The sequence below is a fragment of the Acartia tonsa genome, chromosome 10 (assembly GCF_053477335.1).
Source record: "Acartia tonsa isolate MP-2025a chromosome 10, ASM5347733v1, whole genome shotgun sequence".
In the NCBI taxonomy this organism is placed as follows: domain Eukaryota; kingdom Metazoa; phylum Arthropoda; class Copepoda; order Calanoida; family Acartiidae; genus Acartia; species Acartia tonsa.
Window position 1 is genome coordinate 26,373,360 of NC_137269.1, and position 23,099 is coordinate 26,396,458.

General features: G+C 33.4%; 2 protein-coding genes across 2 annotated transcripts; both read left to right on the forward strand.

The window, feature by feature from the left end:
* Window positions 1–2,079: 2,079 nt before the first annotated feature.
* Window positions 2,080–9,184, forward strand: LOC145330663 (arylalkylamine N-acetyltransferase 1-like). The gene is made up of 12 exons (XM_080175326.1): window positions 2,080–2,156; window positions 2,380–2,487; window positions 4,175–4,221; window positions 4,767–4,839; window positions 5,011–5,052; window positions 5,366–5,432; window positions 5,531–5,560; window positions 6,359–6,413; window positions 6,676–6,701; window positions 7,010–7,090; window positions 8,185–8,232; window positions 8,968–9,184. The coding sequence occupies exons 1-12, from the start codon at window positions 2,131–2,133 to the stop codon at window positions 9,037–9,039; spliced, it is 675 nt and encodes a 224-aa protein (XP_080031452.1). The 5' UTR covers window positions 2,080–2,130; the 3' UTR covers window positions 9,040–9,184.
* Window positions 9,185–14,263: 5,079 nt separating this feature from the next.
* Window positions 14,264–22,206, forward strand: CtsB (Cathepsin B). The gene is made up of 11 exons (XM_080174108.1): window positions 14,264–14,424; window positions 15,035–15,166; window positions 16,207–16,258; window positions 16,527–16,619; window positions 16,979–17,051; window positions 18,212–18,286; window positions 18,960–19,033; window positions 19,846–19,956; window positions 20,546–20,699; window positions 21,135–21,262; window positions 21,862–22,206. The coding sequence occupies exons 1-11, from the start codon at window positions 14,399–14,401 to the stop codon at window positions 21,937–21,939; spliced, it is 996 nt and encodes a 331-aa protein (XP_080030234.1). The 5' UTR covers window positions 14,264–14,398; the 3' UTR covers window positions 21,940–22,206.
* The last annotated feature ends 893 nt before the right edge of the window (window positions 22,207–23,099 follow it).

Sequence of the window (23,099 nt, forward strand, 5' to 3'; positions counted from 1 at the left end):
ATGAACAAATTTATTTACTCTACGTCAAGTGGGTTTAAAGAATCCTCATTTTAATTAAATAACCTAATTTTATCAAATAGACAGCTCATTTTTTTTATCGAGACAGGAAATTGGAATGAATAATAGAAACAAGGATGACAACATCCATAATATTAACCCGCGACTATGGCATCCGCTCGTTGTCGGTAAGGGGAAAGATTCGCATCTCCGCCCGACACCGACACTAAATATGTTAAAAATTGCCCGTACTGCTGATATGTCAGGTGCGCGACTTTTATAGTTAGGGGTGGGGGAGAATACATTGGCCTCAAACAGGTGCAACTCATAATCACGGACTGTTAGAACTTCCAGACAAAGGATAGTGCATGCAATTATTATAACATGATGAAATTCGTGATTATAACCAACAAATATATGGACATACCCAAAATGAGGAAAAGTTTCGCTTTTACTAAAACTATATCAAATTACTTAACTCATTCTCAGTTGTTTTTTATAAAAGCTCATAGACAGACACGTTTCATTAAACAAATACGAAAAAAGTAGTTAACGCGAAGCTTCCTTATAATAGGGTCTGTTCGTTAAAACCTTTCTACCTGTCAGGGAAAGTTAAGTCTTTCATGTTACTTTAAAATTGTAAATGTTCGTTTGTACAAAAGTCTGATTTCTTGAGCTTTGCTTTTATTGATGGTGTCATCCTTGTTATTTTCTTTTTTATGCTTTAGATAATTTCTATAAAACCTTACCACATAATAAATTAATAAATTCTTATCTATTTATTAAATGCTAAAATATTTGTGCAATTAGTAAATATTTACTTTAATGTGCTATTTATTCATATTTTTTCTATAAAAAAGACTAGAATTTTAAACCTTATATAAAAGTAACAGGATGTTTGATTGTCTTACTATGTCTGTTGCGAAGGGCCTCACTAAACGTTGAATCTATATAGTTAATATTCTTATAGGCCCAATGAAAGTTTACCACTATTTTAAGAAGGGTGTCCCCACCCTCTCAAAAGAAAACGCCCCTAAAAAATAAATTCTCTCCAAAAAAGTTTTTAACATTTTTAAAGACTACAATTTAAAGAAGCTTATCGGGGCTAACAAAAATCTTATCATTTTCATTTTAATGTCTGTGGAAAGCTGTGTAAACTATTCTAAACATATTGAAATAATACAGCTGCATGTATTTTCACAAAATTGACCTTTTTATTTACAAGACCTGTGTCTGGAAGTATGTTTGTTTCACGACTTTTATACTCTTACTTTTAATGCCGAGCGAGCATCTGACATAGCAGCAGAAGGAACAATTAAAACGATTTAGGGTCGACTTTTATTTTTTTAAGTATCATATGTAAGCATTTTCTTATCACTCTTTTTTTACAAATTAACTTAATTGAAGTAAATACAATATAAAAAGTTTAAATTTATTTTTAGTAATTGATGGCAGTTTGTGAATTGATATATTATTAAAAGCATAGCTTTTCTATGATTAGGGTCGATCCGTCCTTACGTCCGTCCGTAACGGTTAGTTTTTTTTTGTTAAAATTTCAAATTTGCATGATGATTCTTATAACAGTTAGGTACAATTTAGATAGCGCAGCAACTCTATAATCGTTACCAGAAAGTCCGCACGTCCTTTTAAAACATGTGGATTTTTTACTTTTTTGACAACAAATTTTTGTATGTTAAATATATCCTATTCATCTGATTTTTGAAATACTGGTTCATATTACAACAAGGTACAATGTTATAAGCTAATCATCATTATAATCAAGTCCTAAAAATGTAAGTATATCCTTAAACAGTATCATGTATTTAAGCAGTTTTGCAACAAATTTACTCATAATTTGTTTAGAATTATGCATTAATATTCTGCTTATTAAGCCTTACACTCTACATTACCCAATTTAACCTATCCAAACCTGACCTCCAGTAAACAAACAATCCCCCTCCCTTTATTTTAAATTTATTAAAAAAATTGGTGGGGGTTAATAGTGCTTAACTTGATACTTTGTGTGAAAGTGCCCCAAAACAGAATACATTGATAACTATATTAATAAATGGAGCAGTAATCACTCAACCTTCAGAATTGCCTACTTTTTAAGAAAACATTTTTGAATGTAAAATGGAGAACGAGGGTTTAAGCATCAGGTAAACTTTTGTTTGATTCTTCATTTGGTGTTGTCTGTCCGCCTGTCTGTTTGTCTGCCTGTCTTTCGGGGCTACAAAATTGGTATTTATTTTTTTTATCTTTTTATTCGTGAAAATTTGTCTGTAATCTAATGCTATACAAGATTTTATGGTTATATCTGAGAACCGGTACTAATCCACCGGATATTTATCGGTTTTGATGCCATACTAGAATAAAATTTAGAGAAGCACGTAGTGAGGAATATGAGGCAGTTGTTGATTTTATCAATCAACATTTTGTTGGTCTGGAACCTACCACAGCTGCCTGCAAGCTTTGTGAGGAGGGATACAGGCAGGTTTTATGCTAGTATTAATTATTAACCAATAGACTGCATAATTGATGAACTATGATGATTAACTAAAGATATTTATTTCAAATTTTGAACAAATTTGCTTTTATAAAGTTCTTTATAAAACCACTTCTGAAGGGAGTTAATTAATGGCCATTTTTATCCGTTGCTTTGCTAAGGTCACGGAAATTCAGCCTCAAATAAATCAGATATAGAGAGGTTTTATAAAAGACTTCATAAAAGCAAAGCTGTTAAAAATTTTAAATAAATAATCTTTGCTTTTCTTGTCATGATTATGAGGTAACTCCTAGGGAATGAAAATTGAACTTGAAATTTTCAAATCTAATTTTCTCAAAGAGGCCTCATTTTAATATTTTCGCTTTTCCACTAAATTTATCTGTTCATTGGGACATTTTAAAAACAGTTTGCCTTATATCTGGGAAATTTTTTCTCTCTTACTGTCGCTTCGAGTGAACTGTGATTAAAAATAATTATTTCTTTTGGTACTGTATAATTCTTTTTTTTTGAGGGGGGGGGGGATGTTGACCATAATTGTATTTAGTTATATCCTTATATAAAAGTAACATGTTTCTTTATGTCTGTCTGTAGCGAAGTTCTTTTTCGCGGTGAAGCTTCTTATAGGTCCTGGGAAGGTTAATTACGTAGGCAAGTCTACCCTTCCAAGAAAAATTTAAACTACTAAAAAAAAATATCAACACCAACAATTTTTTTCTTCTTTCTTTTAAAACTAAAATCAAAATTGGGGGTGGGGGGATTTTCACTCTGCCCTCTATGTTAAAAAATATCTCCTATTCATCACAAAACTCTCACCCCAAATTTTTACAAAATGTAGTTTATGATTGCTTGCAAATGCTTAGGTTAGTAAAGCCAATTGGGACACCACATGGATAAAACTTGTTATTGAATATGAAAATGGGGGTATAGATAATCCACTGATGAAAAAATGATTTTTACAAAAAAAAATCTTTTGTTACATAGGTATATCTCTTTCATCTTATTTCTCTTTTGATGTATTTTTCTCTTAGATAAATATCAGATTAAGTTTCTGGTATAATCCTCTTAGATAATTTTTTTTCAATTTTGAAAATTTGAGTACCCCCCCCCCCCCCCCCCCCCCCGACAGCGAACTATGAACTCTGGCCGCAGCGCTCGGCTCCCTAGCCTGCCTAGCCGCATCGCTCGGCCCCCTTGCCTGCCTAGCAGCAGCGCTCGGCTCCCTAGCCTAAAACCTAACCTTAAATAGTTGTTCGTCGTTGTCAGGGGGGGTTACTCAAATTTTCAAAATAAATGAAGAGGATAACGCCAAGTTTCTTAATGAGATTCTTATCAAGGATCTTAAGGGATAAGTCAATGGACGATTAATTTTTTGTGAAAAAAAGTTTGGTCAGTGCATGCTAAGTTGTAAATCCCAATAGGGAGCTGATTAAAGTTTTTAAGCCAACCAATGAGAGAACGTGTTTAGAAAAAAAGAGGACCAATACATATAATTTACAGTCCAATATCCCTTTGACCTATAAGAAGCTTTACTTTACAGAACAACCATATTCATACTATGTCGTGACTAGTGACGACGCGGCTAGTGACGTCCTTTGCTACAGACAGACAAACAGGCAAACAAACAAACTGTTACTTTTGTAAAATGATTATTAGAACTGTTACTTCTTTTAGAATGCCATATTTTGATGCATGGTGTATGGTCAGGTTAAAAAGTCCAGGTAAATAAATCGTACAAAAACTAGTTGATTAATCAATTAAGATCTAAATACTCGAAATAGTAGCGCAGATACTCTTTAATTTAGGTATGTCCAAGTCCATAAATCCGTTTGTTTGTCTGTCCGTAACTCAGAGTAAATCTTTCTATCAAATGATCTTATTTCTTCTATATTACAATTATGACTTCTTTTATTTCAAGCCTTATCTTTTCCTATTTCATTTCACTAGTCGTTGCGCCTCTAACATCTAGGGGCTTTTTTATTATAAGATGTATAAAAGAACAGAAAAATAGCATGAAACTATCCCAAGACTCAAAGATAAAAATTGTGTTCAACCATCCCAAGAAATGTATGAAGATTCCCTCAAATTTAGAACTCAATCTGTTCGGTTGTTATCAAAATCTTAAGCTACAGATAAAAATATCTACTTTATATGTGAGCTTATAAGACTTTTATTTTCAGTTTCATTTACAACTTTCAAATCTGCGCTACTCATGGACATATTTGTCCTTGTTTTTAATTATTAACAAGAATGAACATTTACAAAGGTAGCATAGTTGTCATAGCAGAAGATAAATCTGGAGAATTGTTGGGAATTGGATTTGCAGTCATATATCCAAGGTGATATTTTTTTCTTGGGGGGGGGGGGGTTGACAAAGAATAATCCTTCCGATTTATGGAATTTTTTAAAACGATATATCGGTAAACAAAATGAAACTTAACATAGATCTCGCAGTGTACATTAATGCGCGAAAATGGTTTATTTTGCACCATTCTAAATTCCATTTTTAGTTCAGGTGAAGATAGAATAGGTGAAATTACATGCAAAGACAAGTAAGTTATTTGTATAATTCAAGGTTTATATGTCAAATTATTTAAATTTCTAAACGCAAAATCAATGAAAAAACATTTGAAATCTTATGAAAACAATTATATGATATAGTTATAGAGATATGGGGCCAAATTTTCTAGGGTGGTGGTGCCCTCCCCCAAAACAGTTATAAACCTTTCCAGGATTTATGAGAAGCTAAACTGTAAAGGAGATCCTTTGGTACAGACAGACCGACAGACACACAGACATCTTGTTACTTTAGTATATAGATTGCTAAATAATAGTTATGAATTGAATAAAAACACATTTGTACAGATGTCCAAAGAAATTTGAAGAAATTCTAAATTTTCTTGGCTGGTTTGACGATCAAGCATCTTCGAAGGTTAGAAAAAATATATAGTATACAACCTTGCCTTTCAAATCTTTAGAACGGCTTGAATCAAATAATATTGCTCAACTTTTTTTTAAAATGTGTTTTAGGATGAAAATAGTACTAAAAATGGAACAAAGGTGAAAGTCTAATTTATAAAACTAAATTTTGTGTTTCTTTAATGTTAAAGGAATAGAATGCATGTTTGTTTGTCTTTACCGAAGGATCTCGTTAACCGCTGCTGGACCTATCGGGTTCTCCTTAACAGGGTAGCTTCTATAGGTCCCGGGAAGGTTTATAGCTATTTAGAGGGAGGGTACAACCCACTCCCTACCAAGAGAAATCGTCCTTAGAAAATAATATCCCCCCCCCCAAAAAAAATCGGTTTTGGTATTCAAGTCCACCCATCTCATGTGCATCTAGAGGCATCTATTGGCAATAAAGAAATAGGATGTCTGCTTGTCTGTAGGGAAGGTCTTCACTAATTCCTCAGCCATTCTCCTTTACAATGAAGATTTTTATTGACCTAGGAATAGTTTTTCTTGTATTCATTCGAATCCGGTGAATAGGAACCGGTTCTCATCCATACGAAAAAACTATGTCTAGCATCGTATTATATCCAGCTTTCTACGAATATAAAAATGTACATTCTATATCCGCGGAAAGCTGTTTATAATACGATGCGAGAAATAACTATTCTTTTCTTTTATATTTTTTTTTTTTTTTGGGGGGGGGAGGGTACCTCAACCTGCCCAAGTGAAACGCTTTAAGGGTAAATTGTGATATACTAAAAAGCTGGGATAATCGACAATGGAGATAAATTTATAAACACATGAATTATAAAAAATTAAATTATGGGTCTAAAAGTTTTATTACTGGTAGATTATACAAAATAATATTTTTTTTTACAAAAATCTAATAACCATTTCATGTTTTAGTTAGATAGATTAGATTATACAATCATTGCATCTCGATCTGATGTCAGAATTCCAGGTTAAAATAATTGGCGGTTTCCCTCAAAGTTCCTAGTTGAGCTCAACCCCCCCCCCCTTCCTCCACTTATATTCAAATAATTTTTTTAAAGGGAGGGGGGGGGGTTGTATGTTTGTCCATTACTTTAGGAAAGGTTAGGTTAGGTTATATTGGGTTTTAAAAAAAGGGTTGATTAATCGACAAGAACTTTGAGGGAAAGCATAAAATTTTGTTTTTAATAATTCAATAGAATCTTTCATGTTAATGTCTTTTTTCCATTTAGGGATTGGTAGCAGGGTATTTCAAAAGGTAGGTTAGTTTATTTACTATGATTTATTTTGAAATTTGAGACCAGTTATAATTTTTTCCAGTATTGCTTCGAAACCCCTAAATTTTCCACTGGATTAGAACCGGTTGTGTAAGCCATCCTGAAAAAATATGAATCGCATCTTATCTTAAACTTAAATTTTTATCCGTGGAAAGCTGTATATAATACAATTCGATAAATAGCTATTAACCTATTAAAAAAAAACTTAGGCTAGCCTGTGTAAAGCTATGGAAATTTTTACTACTAAGCTAGCCTTGAATATTGATATTATTTGGCCTATTAATTATAGATGACAGAATTGGGTATTGAGAGAGGTCTGAAATATCATACTGTTTTGTGTACAAGTTCTTTTACTGCTAAAATATGCAAGGTAGGATAGAAAAAAGTTTTTACATGATATTTATAGGATGTGTGTCTGTCTATGTTTGTGTTTGTAACACTCACTACTGGGCTAATATTTTTTAGTTATTTTTAAACGCGAAGCTTTTCTATAATTAGGATCGGTCCGTCTGTCCGTCCGTCCGTACGTCACAGTTAGCTCTTTTCGTTAATTTAAACAGGTTAGAATTGTCCTATCGATTCCAAACTTTGCATGATGATTCCTGTAGTAGTTAGGTACAATTTAGAAAGCGTAGCAACTCTATAATCAATACCAGAATGTCCTTACGTCTATTTGAAACATGTCGATTTTTAACTTTTTTGACAAAAAAATTTTGTATGTTAAAATTATCTGGTTCTTCTGATATTTTAGAAACTGATTCCTATTCCAAAAAGGTACAATGTTCTAAGCGAAGCATCTCTATAAACAAGTCCCAAAAATTTAAGTATGTCCTTAAACAGTATAATCTATTTATGCAGTTTTGCAACACATTTTCTTACAATATTGTTTGTACTGATGCATTTAATATTCTGCTAATTCAGTTTTGATAATCTACAAGTGTTAATGTTCGTTTGTCCTTCCATTTCAGAGCTTCGCTTTTATGGATGTTGTCATCCTTGTTTTAGTAAAGCTTCTTATAGATCCAAGGAAGTTTTTATTTTTTTGGGGGGGGGAGAGTATGACTTTACCCCAATAGTGTTACTGAATGATGGATGACCAAACAAAGTTAAGCTTATAGAAACTTTACCTAGCTGGACAAAGTGTCTAAAAAATCAGCCTTGTGACGTCATAAAAATGAGGGATTATCCATCTCTTATTAGGCGGTTTCTTTCCCATTTCTCCTCTCCCTTATTTTTATGACATAACATGATTTTTTAGACACTACAGTTGTTGGAACTGCTAAAAATCAAAGTACTCATTCGATTTATCAGAAGCTGGTGCCATAGACCCATATCATTTTTATATACGTTTTCATGTACAATTTCTATCAAATATGTTTTTTTTATCAGAATTGGTTTGCATTCATTCTAAAGGAATCGTATTTTGAAACTAGCTTGAAAATAATATGAATTATTAAATTTCAGAAAGCCGGGTTTACACAAGTTTTCTCTTTTCCCTACAAAGATTATAAGGTGAACAAATTTTAAATAAATCAAAATTGCTGAGAATAATAATTTTACCTCTTAAATAAAGAATAACCATTTGAGTTTTAATCAATAGGGTGATTATTTCATTTCAAATTTATATTTTGAAATAAAAGGATTAAATTTTAATTATCGGGGACAGATACCAGTAGACTGTATGTATTTCCAAAGTTTGAAATAACAATAACATGCCTAAATTAACGAAAAGAGCTAACAGTGACTTACGGACGGACGGAGGTATAGAACCTAATTATAGAAAAGCTTAAAAAATGTTTATACACAAACAGATTTTTAAAATCTAATCTTTATAAGCAGTATTTTGATGGTTATTCGGCCTGTAATCATAACTTTTTATATATTTGATATGTATTATTACCTAATTGTGACGGAATTCTCCTTCGATTTCAAGTGATCATCTAGAGAACCCAATGGCATCATCCGATTGTAATGGGATGCAATAATCTAACGCAACAAACAATTTCATTGCATGACCTTTGTCTGAGAAGTCTTAACTGTGCATGATAATTAGATTTACCGGTTTTGGGACCAAGGCATTAGCCTTATTTTAACTATTTTTGTCGTGCACCTGACATAGCAGCAGTAGGAATCGTTTATAACGTCTTTAATTGTGACGCGGTGTCGGGCGCAGATTCGAACCTATCACCTCCCCGCCGACAAGCAGATGTGCTACTTTGCGGGTATCTAATAGTTATTATTATTTAGGTTGATGGTAAAGTGATGTTTCCCACTACGGCTTTACACACAAACTGTACATTTTACAGCAAAGCTTTTTGATGCAATCTTAAATCATTATTAAGAAAAAATCTTTGAAAATAAATACCGGTGATAATTGCATTCATATTTTTTTACAAAATGATTTTATCATCCTTTATTTTTTGTAATTGTTTTTGGATACGTTAAATAATAAATTTTATATTTAATATGTTTAACTAGAAGCGAAGTTACTCTATAGATATGTTATAAGGGAATCATATATACAATTATGTTATAAAATGTCTGTATTAGGCATTAAGCTTTTGAGTAATTTTGGGATAGATTATTAGATATACCGAATTGTCAAAGACTTAATAATGTTGTATATTAAATTTGTTATTTTCTATATTTGTTAATGTTCGTTTGTCTGTCCGCTTATTTCAGAGCTTCAATTTTATGGATGTTATCATCCTTGTTAAGGATAAAATTAGGGTAAAGACATGTGCACTTACACTACTTTCAAAACATATGCATATTGACTTTTGATCCTTTACAAAAAGTGGATTTATTTTAAAGCACAAAATAAAGAGGGGAGAATTCACAAAATTTCTCCAATGAAAATACTACTCTCAAAAATATCAGGCAACATTCGACTGTAAATTAATTATACTGGTACCCAAAGTTTCACAAGCACATCCTTTTTCATACGTGGATTGAAAACTATCTGCGCTCTGATTGGAGAAGCTAAAGTGCCGTACATCATTCAACCAATTAGAGGGCAGGTAGTTTTCAATCCACCTATCAAAATTAACTCTTAACAGTCGGGTCCCTTGCACACCTTAATCGGTCGAGGGAGGGGGGGCGTTGAACGCCCCCCCCCCTTATTATCTCAGTTCCTATTTGAGCTAGAAAGCAAAATTTTTTGTGCAAGTCCCCTGTTTGATAATGAATTTCCGACCTTTTTTAAGTCAAAGTAAATTTTCGCTTCCTTCACCCTTTTATTTATTAACCTTTGTTTTTAGGTCCTTTTTTACTTAAAAATTTCAAAGGGCTGTAATTTTCTTATTTTTGAAGCTAGAAGAAAAATATTTTTTCTAGAAAATGTTTATCTTTATGTGAATTTTATATTAGAAATATCAAAACATAAATTTCAGCGGCCGCAGTATATGATATTTTAGTATTATGGTAAGATAAAATGCTTTGTTTTAGTCAAAAAAATATTTTTGCTCTTTACCTGGATGACCCTGCCAGGTTTGCTGGCATCCTGTGCACCCAAGGATGGAGATAATCAAAAAATTCCAACTCTCAGTGATGTGTCATACCCATACTTAAAAAGTCACGCAGTTTGGGCTCTTTATCTTTCACACACAGTAAATGAGATGGAAACAAGGATGACAACATCCATAAAAGCGAAGCTCTGAAAGGGTAGGACAAACGGACATTGAAACTTGTATAATGTCAGAACTGAATAATCAGAATGCGAATGTATAAGAGTCAAAGCAAAATTCTAAGTAAATTTGTTGAAAAACTGCTTGATACAGGATAATGATTATGGACATATTTACATTTTTAGGACTTGATTATAGAGTTACTTCGCTTATAATGTTGTACTTTGTTGTCCCAGGAATCAGTATACCAAAAATCAGATCAATCAGATAATTAGGTCACATACAAATTTGTTGTTAAAATGTGAAAAAAATCAACATGTTTAAAATGGACGTACGGACATTCTGGTAGTGATTATAGAGTTGTTACGCTTTCTAACTCGTACCTAACTACTAAAGGAATCACCATGCAAAATTTGAAATCGATAGGACAATTCTAACATGTCTAAATTAACGAAAAAAGCTATCCGTTACGGACGTACGGACGGACCGACCCTAATCATAGAAAAGCTTCGCTTTTAAAAACCGGAGGGGTGGGGGGCGTTCAAGGCCCCCCTCCCCCCCGACCGTTAAGGGTTCATTAACTAAAATCATATTTCCGCTTTTAGATAAAGAATTAAAAAAAAACGAATTTTATAAAAAATCCTTAAAATTTTAAGCAGATTTTAAATCTTCCTCTAACATTAAAATTCTTTCCAACTTACATATCCTAATCCTGTTAATAATCTGAATTGTCTTTGTTGTTATATATTCATAGTTTAAAATAAAATAAAATCTTAATAGTCAGGGAGGGGGGGGGGTGTTTTTATTACAATATTCCCTAAAGTTTTATGATAACTTTTTCTTATTTGTTGGCTTATGTTGAATTTTGATTGGTTGCTTTATTAAGTTGAGTGTCACTGTTAGTGTTCAACGTTTCAATCACTAATTGTAATCTACAGAAGGAGTAATTTTGTGTATCATCATTTGAGATGTACATCAATTTATAGGCCATACTCTTGTCCCTTCAGACCCTTGTCCCTAATTTTCTTCGTTTCCCTCATTTCTAGAATCTGGACCTTTCTGTATTGTAAATGTTTTATCAAATACTGCTTAAGTGTACATTTAGCAAAACTAAACAAGTACAATAATGTTCTGAAATAGCGCAGCATTAAGACAAACAAATAAAACAAACACCACAATCATATAAAGGATGGGAGCATTGTCGACCCTCCCACGCTTCCAATTTTATTTTAAAAGAAAAAGTATAAAAGAAAAGTATAATTGGGGGGGGGGGGGGTAAATTTTTCTAGGGACAATATCTTTTGGCGTGGTGGTGGTACCTTCTCCAAAATAGCTATAAACCAGCTTATACCAACAACAAAATTAATTCGAAAAAAATCACGAAACCTAAACAAGATCTCAGCTGTCTTTTGCGGGGCAACACATAGTAGATTTGACTACCTTTATCATCTGCCCCCCAAATATTATTTTAGATTTATTTCGGTTGTTGGCTATTCCTTCTTCCTGGCTATAAACATATAAATATGACCTATGAGAAGCTAAACTTTAAAGGAAAATAATATCGGTTCAGCAGTGAGCGCGATCCTTCGGTACAAAAGACATAAGACATCCTGTTGCTTTTTATAAGGATTTATAAGATAGAAATAGGCCGATAAAATTAATTTGATATAGCTATTTTTCTTTTATGTTGCTTTAAATGCCTCGTTAGTAACACCGGCTTTACTTGATGAAAATACATATTGAAAATTTTCAATGGTAGGTACCTAGTAGTCTTAAAATGTACGCAATTTAAATAGGTACAAGAGCAAATCACCCCTAACATACTGCTTTAGAAGATAAAATCAACTTTAGGTTATCTCTTGTTTTGATACAATTTAGTGATTAAACATTTTGGGAATAAATCTAAAATTCAAGAAAACCTCATGTATACTGTACAATATAAGACCCTAGTTTGCTTGTCACCAAATTTTCTACGCCGCTCAATTTTACAAAATCCCTATTTACATAGAAAACATTATCTCAGTTTCCCCTTTCATGTAATCTTGTACCCTCTTATAGAAAGGTAAAGTACATTTACTTTAGAGGCCTCTTATGGCACTTTAGACAGGGGTGGTGGTGGTTGACGTTTTTTTTCAATATTGTAACTTGTTGTCTTAGGAATTAATGAATAGGATGATTATGTCATACAAAAAATCAGCATGCTTTCTAAATCATACTTTTCCGTTACATCATTCAAAGTTTGAAATCTATAGGACAATTCTAACATGTCTAAATTAATACAAAGAACTAACCGTGAGGATATGTATGTATTACATTGTTGAAATACTTAATACAGGTCAACGAAAGAAAGAATAATTAAAAATCCAGAAAAATCTGCCATATGATTATTATCAGGATTTGGATGAGAGTTGTATCCAAGAATAAAGGGATAGGAAATTGTCGCTTTTTAGGTTGATAACATGGACATCATATATTGGTCAGTTCGTTTATCAAGGAGGCGGGGAAGGAATGGGGTAATGGGGGGTAGAAGTGGGGAACGATATTTTAGCCAGATAGGAGTTTCACTTTGTTAGTAAACATAAAACTCTTGTGTAACATCCAAATTATCCCATCTGCAGATTACTTGTGGTAAAGTTAGGACACTGCTAGTTTGCACCAAACAATCAACATTTGAAGTCCCCAAAGTTTTTAAGCCAACCCAACGAATGAGGGGAGTGTTTAAAAAACATTGGGTACCAGTAATAACACAATAAAATGTACATTATCATCCATTAACATATCTCTGTTTTTATACAAAATTTTACTCAGTTTCTTTATATGCTCAAAATTGAGGATCAATAAATATTGAATAATGTGCAGCAATGGATATATTATTACATGGATCTTACTCCAGAATTTCATGTACTCTAATAAATTTCACCTTGTAGCTGGTTAACATAACGATCAATCTTCTCCGCCGCCTTTATACAATCGTCTCCCTCTCTACTGAATTAACGAACTAAACAATAGTAAGATGAATTCTATGTTCGCAACCTAAATCGGCGACAATTTTCTCCTGTCATAATGTCCACATATATTCTATATATCCATTGGATCAATAAATATTGTATAATGTGCAGTAGTACAAAGAGTAAATAATAGACATGAAAGAATTTAGACAATCAATTGATTCCTGGGTCTCAATGTCACTTCAACACAAATTATTGACGGTCCTTCTTTTTTTATGGGGAGGGAGTATAAATTTTGGAAAACAACGATGGGGGAGAAGTTAAAATGATACCGAATAATTAAGGGGCAAAACTTACAAGAGAAGTTGGTGGTTTTCTTAAATAGTTAGAGCTTGAACTAGAATGCTAAAGGAAGGGGTTGTAGGGTATACCCCATACACCTCCTGACACCTCTCTTGTCTTCTGTATTACTCCAACCTCTCAATTTAAAAGGGGGGTTGTTTTGATCCAAATGCGCTATTAGGGAAACTGCCGGGACGTTAGTAGTGTGAACAAAATGGATTATTACTCTATACTATGTAATCTATTAGGTAGACACTCTTATGTGGAACATTGTGCATTCATATTATCACATCCGCATACTGTTTTATAACCGCAAAAAAGACACAATAGCAATAAACGAGAAAGTGTTTACTGTTTAAAGCTTAGCAAATGTGAGGGACGTCCAAGCTTTTTTATTTTGAGAGAGTAAAGTGAGGGGAGTAATTTAATTTATTTTTTAAAATTCTGAGGAGGGTAAAATGATGGGTTTCAAAGCTTTAGGGGGCAAACACCCTTTGACGTTTATTATGAGCATTTTGTGCTGCGGTAATAAATTGCGGTTCTGATGACTTAATAATGAGAGTCAAAAGCGGAAGTGAATGTACTCCACTAGGAACTACATTTCCCTATTTGCGTTCAAGATTCAGTTGCTTAGAAATCATCTCAGTGATCAGTGGTAGTACTTGTAGTGACCTACTTTCCCAAATAACAAAGGAGACAAAGGAATAACAAAGGAGACAAAGGAATAACAAAGAAACCCCCGCCCCCCCCCCTCGCCGCAATATGTGGGGGATAGTTTTGCTGCTAGGGTAAGTTTTATATTTTATTAAATATATAGTTTTTAACAATGTTTATTTATATTTTGTCCATATTTTTAAGAAAGCTTAGAATTGGTTCTGGGCAGGATTTAGGGTATATTTTAGGAAGTAGGGGGGGGGGGGGGGGGTGGAATGTCAATCCCCTTAAAAGGTTTTACCTAATACAAATTTTTTGTATCTTTGTTTAAATATTGACTCCCCCTTAACTATTTTTTCGGGGAGGTGGTAGAGGGGCATATCCCTATATGTACATCCAGACCCAATAATGTTCCTATCATTATGAAGCATAATTTAGTGTAAAACATGAATTGCTTTAAGCAGCATCTACTTTGGTGTTTTTGGTCTGATTTACAATTTTTTAAAGTTGAATTGTGTATTTTTTTGTTTCTAAGGTCTATAATTAAGTCTAGTCTAATAATATCGGGACAAGTTCCTTTAATTTTCATTTTTTACATATTTTAATATTTAATATTTTTTGTTTTATTTTCACAAACTTGTGGGCAATAGTATCCAAATAAAATCAGCATTTTAGCTGAACTACAATTGAAATAACAGGTAGCTTTTTTGATTTTTTAGATATCTCACTATATATTTTTTTCAGGTTTATTACCTCAGCTTATTGTGGGGGAAGTAAAATTCTGGGCCAGGAATATATTGACTATATCAACCAGCAGAACTCTACCTGGACAGCTGGACAGAACTTCCATCCAGATACCAGCCATGACTATATCAAGTACGTTTTGTTTCAAGTTGATCTTTTCTATATTTAGGGTAGGTCCTTCCGTATACGGGTAGTAAATAGAGATGTTAGTTATTTTAGGCATGTCAGAATCGTTTTATTGATTTCAAATATTGCACGACGATTCCTGTAACAATACAGTAAAATCTGGAAAGCGTAGTAACACTGTACTAATTATAAGAAATTACGTGCGTCTATTTTTGACCATGTAGATATTGTAAATTTTATATAATGATAACATCCATAAAAGCGAAGCTAGGACGAACGAACATTAACACTTGTAGAGTGGCAGAACTAATAAATCAGAACATAAATGTATAAATGTCCAATCAAAGTTGTAAGTGAATTTGTTGAAAAACTGCTTAATAACAGGATGATGTTTAAGTACATACTTACGTATTTAGGACTTGATTAAAGAGATGCTTCGCTTATAACATTGTACTTTGTTGTCCTTGGAATCAGTATTCAAAAATCAGATCAATCGGATAATTTTTTCTGATAAAAATTATTTGTTCAAAAAGTTAAAAATCAACATGTTTAAAATGGACGTACGGACATTCTGGTAACGACTACAGAGTTGCTACGCTTTCTAAATTGTACCTAATTTCTACAGGAAACGCCATGCAAGTTTGAAATCGATAGGACAATTCTAACATGCCTAAATTATTGATAAAATCTATCCGTTCCAGACGTACGAACGGACGGACTGACCCTAATTATAGAAAAGCTTCTTGTTTAAAAATTATTCTTATTAACGTAATTTTTGAAATAATTAATCCTTTAACAATTTGGAATAATAATCGCAGTGTCCATTTAAAGACCTCTCAAAACACTCCAAACAATTTATTTAAAAGTAGAAGCTCTGGAAAGTTTCATGAGTGGCGTCATAAAAATACCTCTATTATCCAAATCTTTTTTAGGCGTTTCTTTTCCACTTCGATTTCATTCCTCCTATTTAGACGTATTTTTATTACGTCACACATGACACTTTCAAGCGCTCCTTAAAAGTATTTTTTAAATATTTAAATTTCTAGATCTTTGATGGGTGTCCATCCTGCAGCTCATAAATTCCTCCCTAAAGCAAAGGTAAAGGAATTATTTATCAGAGATTACGATCTTTTGGTGCTGAACCAAATTAACTGCCTAAAAAATAGCCTAAACCACTATAGGACAAGTAGGTATATTCCCTGATGAGTAGAATCCGATCGGTTCAGTGGTTACCGAGATCTTAAGGGACAGACAGACAGAAGGACGGACAGACAGACATAGTACTACTATGTATTATAGATAATAGGACCCAAATGCAGTTTCCTAAGTTTCCAAAAAGTCATGACATTTTTATTTATTTTATTAGAGAATCTTGTTGGGAGTGGAGGAAATCCCCGATTCTTTTGACCCCAGGGAAAAATGGCCGGAATGCCCTACCATCAAAGAAATTAGGGACCAGGTATGTTTTACATCATTGGGTTCAAATCCTAAGTACTATGTATGTATGATTGTAAGTATGTTCAATAAGATTTCAAGAATGAAGGGACTGGTATTTAATTATTTAACTTTGTTAAAGTCCTTGTTAGATATATATTATGCTTGACAGAAAAAAAATTAAAAAGAAAGTGTAAAATAAAAGAACAAGAATATAAATTATACAAATCTAAATTTAACCTATAATCTTTCATAGGTTAACTTATTATTAGTAGATTATTTATAACTTCCTGCAATGTATTCTATTCAAAGATTCAAATAATAAATTTTAACATCTGCATCTAAAAAATACTTAAAAACTAGGTATATCTAATTTAAATTTAGGGTGGTTGTGGTTCCTGCTGGGCCTTTGGTGCAGCTACAGCCATGTCCGACAGAATCTGTATTCATTCACAAGGTAACTTAAGGTGCTTTTCCCCAAAGTCCATGTTGAGCACTAAACCCGCTTCGTTCTTATTATAAATAATTTTGAGGCCATAATAGAATAGCAAAAAGTAATTCAGCTATTTAATATTTTTTTCACAAGGTAACTTAAGGGGGCTTTTTCTCAAAGTGTCTTTCGCGCACTAAACCCGCTTCTCTTATTTATAAAATAATTTTGGGTTAATTAAAGCTCATCAAAATTAAATGATTTAGGAAGGGGGGTGGTTCTTTTTACTAAAAATACCATATTCACTCCCCCTCCCCGACAAGTGAAAAGATTTAGATAATTTATCCGGGTAAATTCTGTGATGAATCCGTTTTTTGCTCATTTTAAACTTGCTATACAGATAGTCTTCAAAAAACCTATACTTCCCTCAAGTCGTGGATATTTTCTTCAGTACTTCATACAATGTAGCCATTTATTGTTGGACAAGGATGACAACATCCACAAAAGCGAAGATCTAAAACGGTAGGACAAACGAACATTAACCCTTGTAGAGTGTAATAAATGAATAATCAAAATATAAATGTATAGAATTTGAAACAAAATTGTAAGTAAATTTGTTGAAAAACTGCTTAAATACAGGCTATTGTTTATGGAGAACACAGTAATAGTGTCTGACTGATTATGACGTAAAAAAAAATTAGCCAATGAGAGGCCGTTATTGACCAATGGTAAAATTTATAGTGGCCTCTCATTGGCTAATTTTTTTTGTTACGTCATAATCAGTCAGACACTATTACTGTGTTCGTTTATGGACATACTTACATTTTTAGGACTTGATTATAGAGATACTTCGCTAATAATATTGTACTTTGTTGTCCTAGGAATTAGTATTCCAAAAATTAAATTAATCGGATAATTTTGTCATACAAAAATTTGTTGTTAAAAAAGTTAAAAATCAATATGTTTAAAATGGTCATACTGACATTCTAGTAACGATTATAGAGTTGCTGCGCTATTTAAGTTGTACCTAACTGTTATAAGAATCATCATGCAAATTTGAAATGGATAGGACAATTATAACCTGTTTAAAATAACGAAAAGAGCTAACTGTCTGTGACATACGACGTACCCTAATTATGGAAAAGCTTAGCTTTCAAAAAATTGTAAATAATTATTTTCTATGTTAGGCAAAGTGCATGTGCATGTGTCGACAGAAAACCTGCTTTCTTGCTGCTGGAGCTGCGGATTTGGATGCAACGGAGGTTAATTATGAAGCGCTGGAAAGTGTCATGTGTGACGTCATAAAAATACGTCTGTTATTCATCTCTTTTTTTTAGAGGTGTCCTTTCCCACTTTTATTTCATCCCTCCTTTTAAACGTCTTTTTATGACGTCACACATGACACTTTTCAGCACTTATTTTTTTATTAATCAAAGACGATTACGTCCAATAGAACTAAACTTTTTAAAGGAGGAATGACATAATCTGTAGATAAGTAAAAAAAAATGAAGCAGCTTACAGAGGCTAATAAAAATGACGTCATACAATACAAATGACCTATGATAGGCCAGTATACAAATACTATTGGTCAATTACAATGTATACTGGCCTAACATTGATGATTTGTATTGTAGGACGTCATTTTTTATTAAGCACTATAAGCTGCTTCAATAAAATCAGAAAGGATAAATCAAATATCAATTACAGAATATTATAAAAGTGATTTGCATTTTCACAAACTCTGATGTTAATTTTGCAAATAATGGGGGATGGTTGGAATCCCCCCACCCTTATTGTTCTAAAAATATCTGAACAAAATAGCCCAGAGAGGTAAGATGTACCTTCCTCTATAATTGTTCTGGCGCAGACACACTTAACTTAGAAAAGCTTTGCAGTAAAAATCCAAGCAGCTGAGATTTATTTTTATACCTGTAGGTTTTCCTGGAGCTGCCTGGTCTTACTGGAGGCGACAGGGAATAGTGAGTGGAGGCACCTATCATTCAAACCAGGTTTGTTATTATCAGAGCTCGGCAGCCTTGTATGAGATACCACTATGCTATTAGGAGAAACAACCTTTATATTTTTAATTACTTAGATATTGCACTAAATTTTCATGTACTCCAATAAATGGTTCTTCCAGCTGGCTAATATAATGATATCCCCCTTTCATCCCATCCCCTCCTACTGGAGGAACGTACAGACCAATAATTGAAGTCTTTCTTAGCAACCTTAATTCTAAATTTCCCCTGGCATAATATCCACGTGCAATATATCCATTTTTATAAATAGCCCATTCCGTTTCTAATAAAATAAAATGTACCCAAACTATTTTAAATTGTTGGCTTACGCACGGCTGCCGAGCCTTGGTTTTTACTAGCACTGCTACACTACAATTAAATTATAAATATCCCTATATAAAATATCCTATCAAAATTGCATGAATTGTGTCGACAATGTTTTGTCAACTATGTAAAAAATTTCATGGTTGACATATCTTAGGATATGCCCGTCGCGCGCTATTCTCATGAATGAATTTATTATTACCTAGATATTACATCAGATTATCATGTTTAAGTGAAACTTGTAGCTGGCTAAAATAACGACCCCCCTATCCCTTCCTACTGGATGAACAACTGACCAATATATTACATCACCAAATATAAACCTCTCTATAAAACAGAAACGCAAACCTAAGTTCATCATAGCAACCCAACTTGACTAAAATTATCCTCTGTCATAATATCTAAATTAATTTATCATGACACCAAAGAAACATAATTTTTAAGTCAGGGATGCCAAAACACAAAATTCTACGATTCAGGGATGCCAACCGTACCAGATCAAGCCGTGTGAGCACCATGTGAACGGAACCAGAGGCCCGTGTGAGGAGGGTGGCAAAACCCCCAAATGTCATCAGTTCTGTGAGAATAAGGTTAGGTCATTTTAATTCAGGGGATGAATCTTGCTAAACAATCTGGATAACCTCTAAGAGAACAGAATACACCATCCATTGAAAGTGCATAATCAAATGGTCGAAAGTCCCACAGCCAACTAATCCTTTCATTGCACGACCTTTATCTGTAAGTCCTAACTGTGCATGATAATGAGGAGCGCCTTTAACTGGCTAAAACTGTCCCCCTTCCCACTCTAACTAGGTGATTTATGGTGTATTTAAATTGATTGATTGGTTCCTTGGCTATAGTTTCTTAGTGTTTGGACCTAAGTCGTCATTTAGAAGAACGAGTCACTTTTGTATAGCCACTAGGGTAGTTAAGTACTTTATGACTTGAACCTCTATCTCGTGAGAGCGTAGCTGTGTTTAGTGCCCTAGGAAAATGGGGATAGGTTCACCGCTTTTGGAATACCTATTCTATTGACGTCATAATAGAGGGAAAGAGAAAGGGCAGGGGGAAAGAAACCCCCCAGAAAAGATATATAGGGTATTTCCTGGCGTCAATAGTATAGGTAGACTAAAAGCTGTGAGCTCCTCATTATTACTGCAACCTCGCTGTTTATTATAGAACTACCTGGTTGACTACAAGAAGGACTTGACCTTCGGGGCCAGCAGCTACAGCATCAAGAGGGATGAGAAGCAGATACAGATGGAGCTCATGAATAATGGACCAGTAGAGGCCGCCTTCACTGTCTTCGATGACTTTCCAAATTATAAATCAGGTAAATATTTCGGATCTAGTGTAGTTCACGGTAAAATGTTCCTGGTAACGATTATCTCCAAAATCTTAGAACTTTAAAGGCTTTTAAATCCATATAATGGGCCAATCCTATAAAAATTATTTGCTAATGATATTTATATCTATTTAAGGATAAGAGGAATCCCTTACTTCTTGTCTAGTCTAGGATATTTAATAGGATTTCAACTATTAACCATTACAATGGATATATATAACGTGGATATTGTGTGATACTCTCGCATACTCTGATCAAATATTTCTCCAGGCCCTCCTTCCCTTATTACTTTACTCCATCCCCTGCTGTGACCATGGAGGAATGTATTGATCAAAATCTGAGGCGATATTAGCAACCTAAATTGACGACAAAAATTCCCCTGACACAATATCCATTCATTATATATCCATTACAATTACTCAGGTGTGTACCAGCATGTGAGTGGTAAACCGTTGGGCGGTCATGCTATAAGAATCCTGGGCTGGGGTGTGGAGGAGGGAACTCCATACTGGCTGGTTGCCAACTCATGGAATTATGACTGGGGTGATAATGTAAGTATTGTTTAACTTCAGAATCTATTATCCTTAACTGTCAGCTATGTTTTGAAGCTTTTTCTCAGCTGCTATTTAAGATACAACATCTTCTAGGTTGAATTTGAGAAATTATTCAGCTGAGTCTGCCAGTAATGCTCTTGAACTCGTCAAATTTTTTAAGGGAGTGTTTTTTCTCTTCTACTATCTAGGCTATTAAGCAGTGTTGCGGAGCCGCCATATTTTGCTGGAGCCGTAATTTTCGTTAAAGAACGGCTCCGGCCTAGATAAATAAAGATATTTTTTATAAATTATAATTTTGTAACTCTGTTTTGTCATGTGCAAATGCCCCTATTAAGTTTTTCAAGTCCATTTTAATCAAAAATTGAACTTTTAAAACCTTTAAAAGTCAAAAATAGATGTGGGAAAAAAATATGTCGTGTCGTTTTCTTGATTTTAGGTCGTAGCCGCCATTAACACAGACGGCTCCCCGGAGCCGCACTAAGATCAAACGGCTCCGCAACGCTGCTAGAAAGCTATATTTTTCGTGAAGATTTTGTTGCTCAAGTTGAATTTAAATGCAGTATTACGCCCCCTGATATAACTTGTGTTATTTTCAGGGAACCTTCAAGATATTGAGGGGATCTGATCACTGTGGAATAGAAAGTGGCGTGGTGGCTGGTATTCCGAAATTTTAACTCCATCAACATACGTCATACATGGACAGAAAGAAGATATTTGTTCTTATTTATGTAACATTATGTTGTCTGTACATAATACTCACTCAGGGATGGGTTATTAAATTAAATGAAACATTTGACGAAGTTTCTAAACCAACTGTAATATGTAAGGATATGTCGAGAATATGTCATAAGATTTTAATGAGTTATCTGCCATATCCTATTCCACTCCCCAAAAAACTAATCTCATGTAACTTTAAACATTCAATAAATTTTGTCTAAATAGAAGGATTTTTTATATATAAAAAAATCTTTGTTTGGATCGGATAAAAATAATACAAAGATGATAGTATCCATATAAAAGTTTTTTTTTTATTATTATAGTAAACCAGGAAAGAGGTATAGCAAACAGGCGAAATAATTATAAAACAATATTGGGGGGGGGGGGGGGGGGGCAGATAAAAAGGACGTCTTTACTACGGAGCGTAGCCAAAAATCACTAATAATTCAGCTGATAGTAAACAAACTTATTTTTTTGAAAATTTATTGAATATAGGATAAGTATAAAATGCATATGCTATTATTTGTAAAATTAATTTATATCACACTTTTTTTAGCATTAGTAAAAAAATGTATTGCAACATTATCAAAGCTTTGAAAAAAGAAAATATTAACCTAACACACTCAAAAACATAGGTCCATTATAAGTAGGTAAAACATAATAATTTTAATTTATTGATTTTAAAAGAATTATAATGTTTTTTTTATGAATGGTTTTACGTACTCAAGGACAGGAGTAACTTAAAACTTTAGTAAAGAACTAATAACAATAATAAAACTTTAATAAATATCTAAATATCACACTCAAAGTAACACATTTTGAATTGATTAACTTCTTAAAAACAACGTTATATTAAGGGGGGGGGGGAAGTTCTGACACTTTTGCGTAAACAGTGATTATAGGCTTTGTCTTTGGACTGAGAGGATAGGTTATTAGGGATAAAATCATTCTTGTATGATGAATTTCCCCCAGATTTAAGATTTTTTGGATAGGCCTCCAGGTTCCGGAGCTCCAGGCCTCCAGGTTGTCTCTCTACAGGTAAAAATGAAAAAAAAAGTGTCAGAACTTCCCCCCCCCCTTGTTCATTTTAGCGGCAAATTCAGAAAAATAAAAATTC

What these genes read in the sequence shown, in the direction of transcription:
- LOC145330663 (XM_080175326.1), top strand. Translation starts at nt 2,131, where the DNA reads ATGGAGAACGAGGGTTTAAGCATCAG. An exon ending in GGTCAGGTTAAAAAGTCCAG is followed by an intron (nt 4,222 to 4,766) that starts GTAAATAAATCG and finishes ACATTTACAAAG; the next exon opens with GTAGCATAGTTGTCATAGCA. An exon ending in TTTGCAGTCATATATCCAAG is followed by an intron (nt 4,840 to 5,010) that starts GTGATATTTTTT and finishes TTCCATTTTTAG; the next exon opens with TTCAGGTGAAGATAGAATAG.
- CtsB (XM_080174108.1), top strand. Translation starts at nt 14,399, where the DNA reads ATGTGGGGGATAGTTTTGCTGCTAGG. An exon ending in AATTCCTCCCTAAAGCAAAG is followed by an intron (nt 16,259 to 16,526) that starts GTAAAGGAATTA and finishes TTATTTTATTAG; the next exon opens with AGAATCTTGTTGGGAGTGGA. An exon ending in CTTTCCAAATTATAAATCAG is followed by an intron (nt 20,700 to 21,134) that starts GTAAATATTTCG and finishes ACAATTACTCAG; the next exon opens with GTGTGTACCAGCATGTGAGT.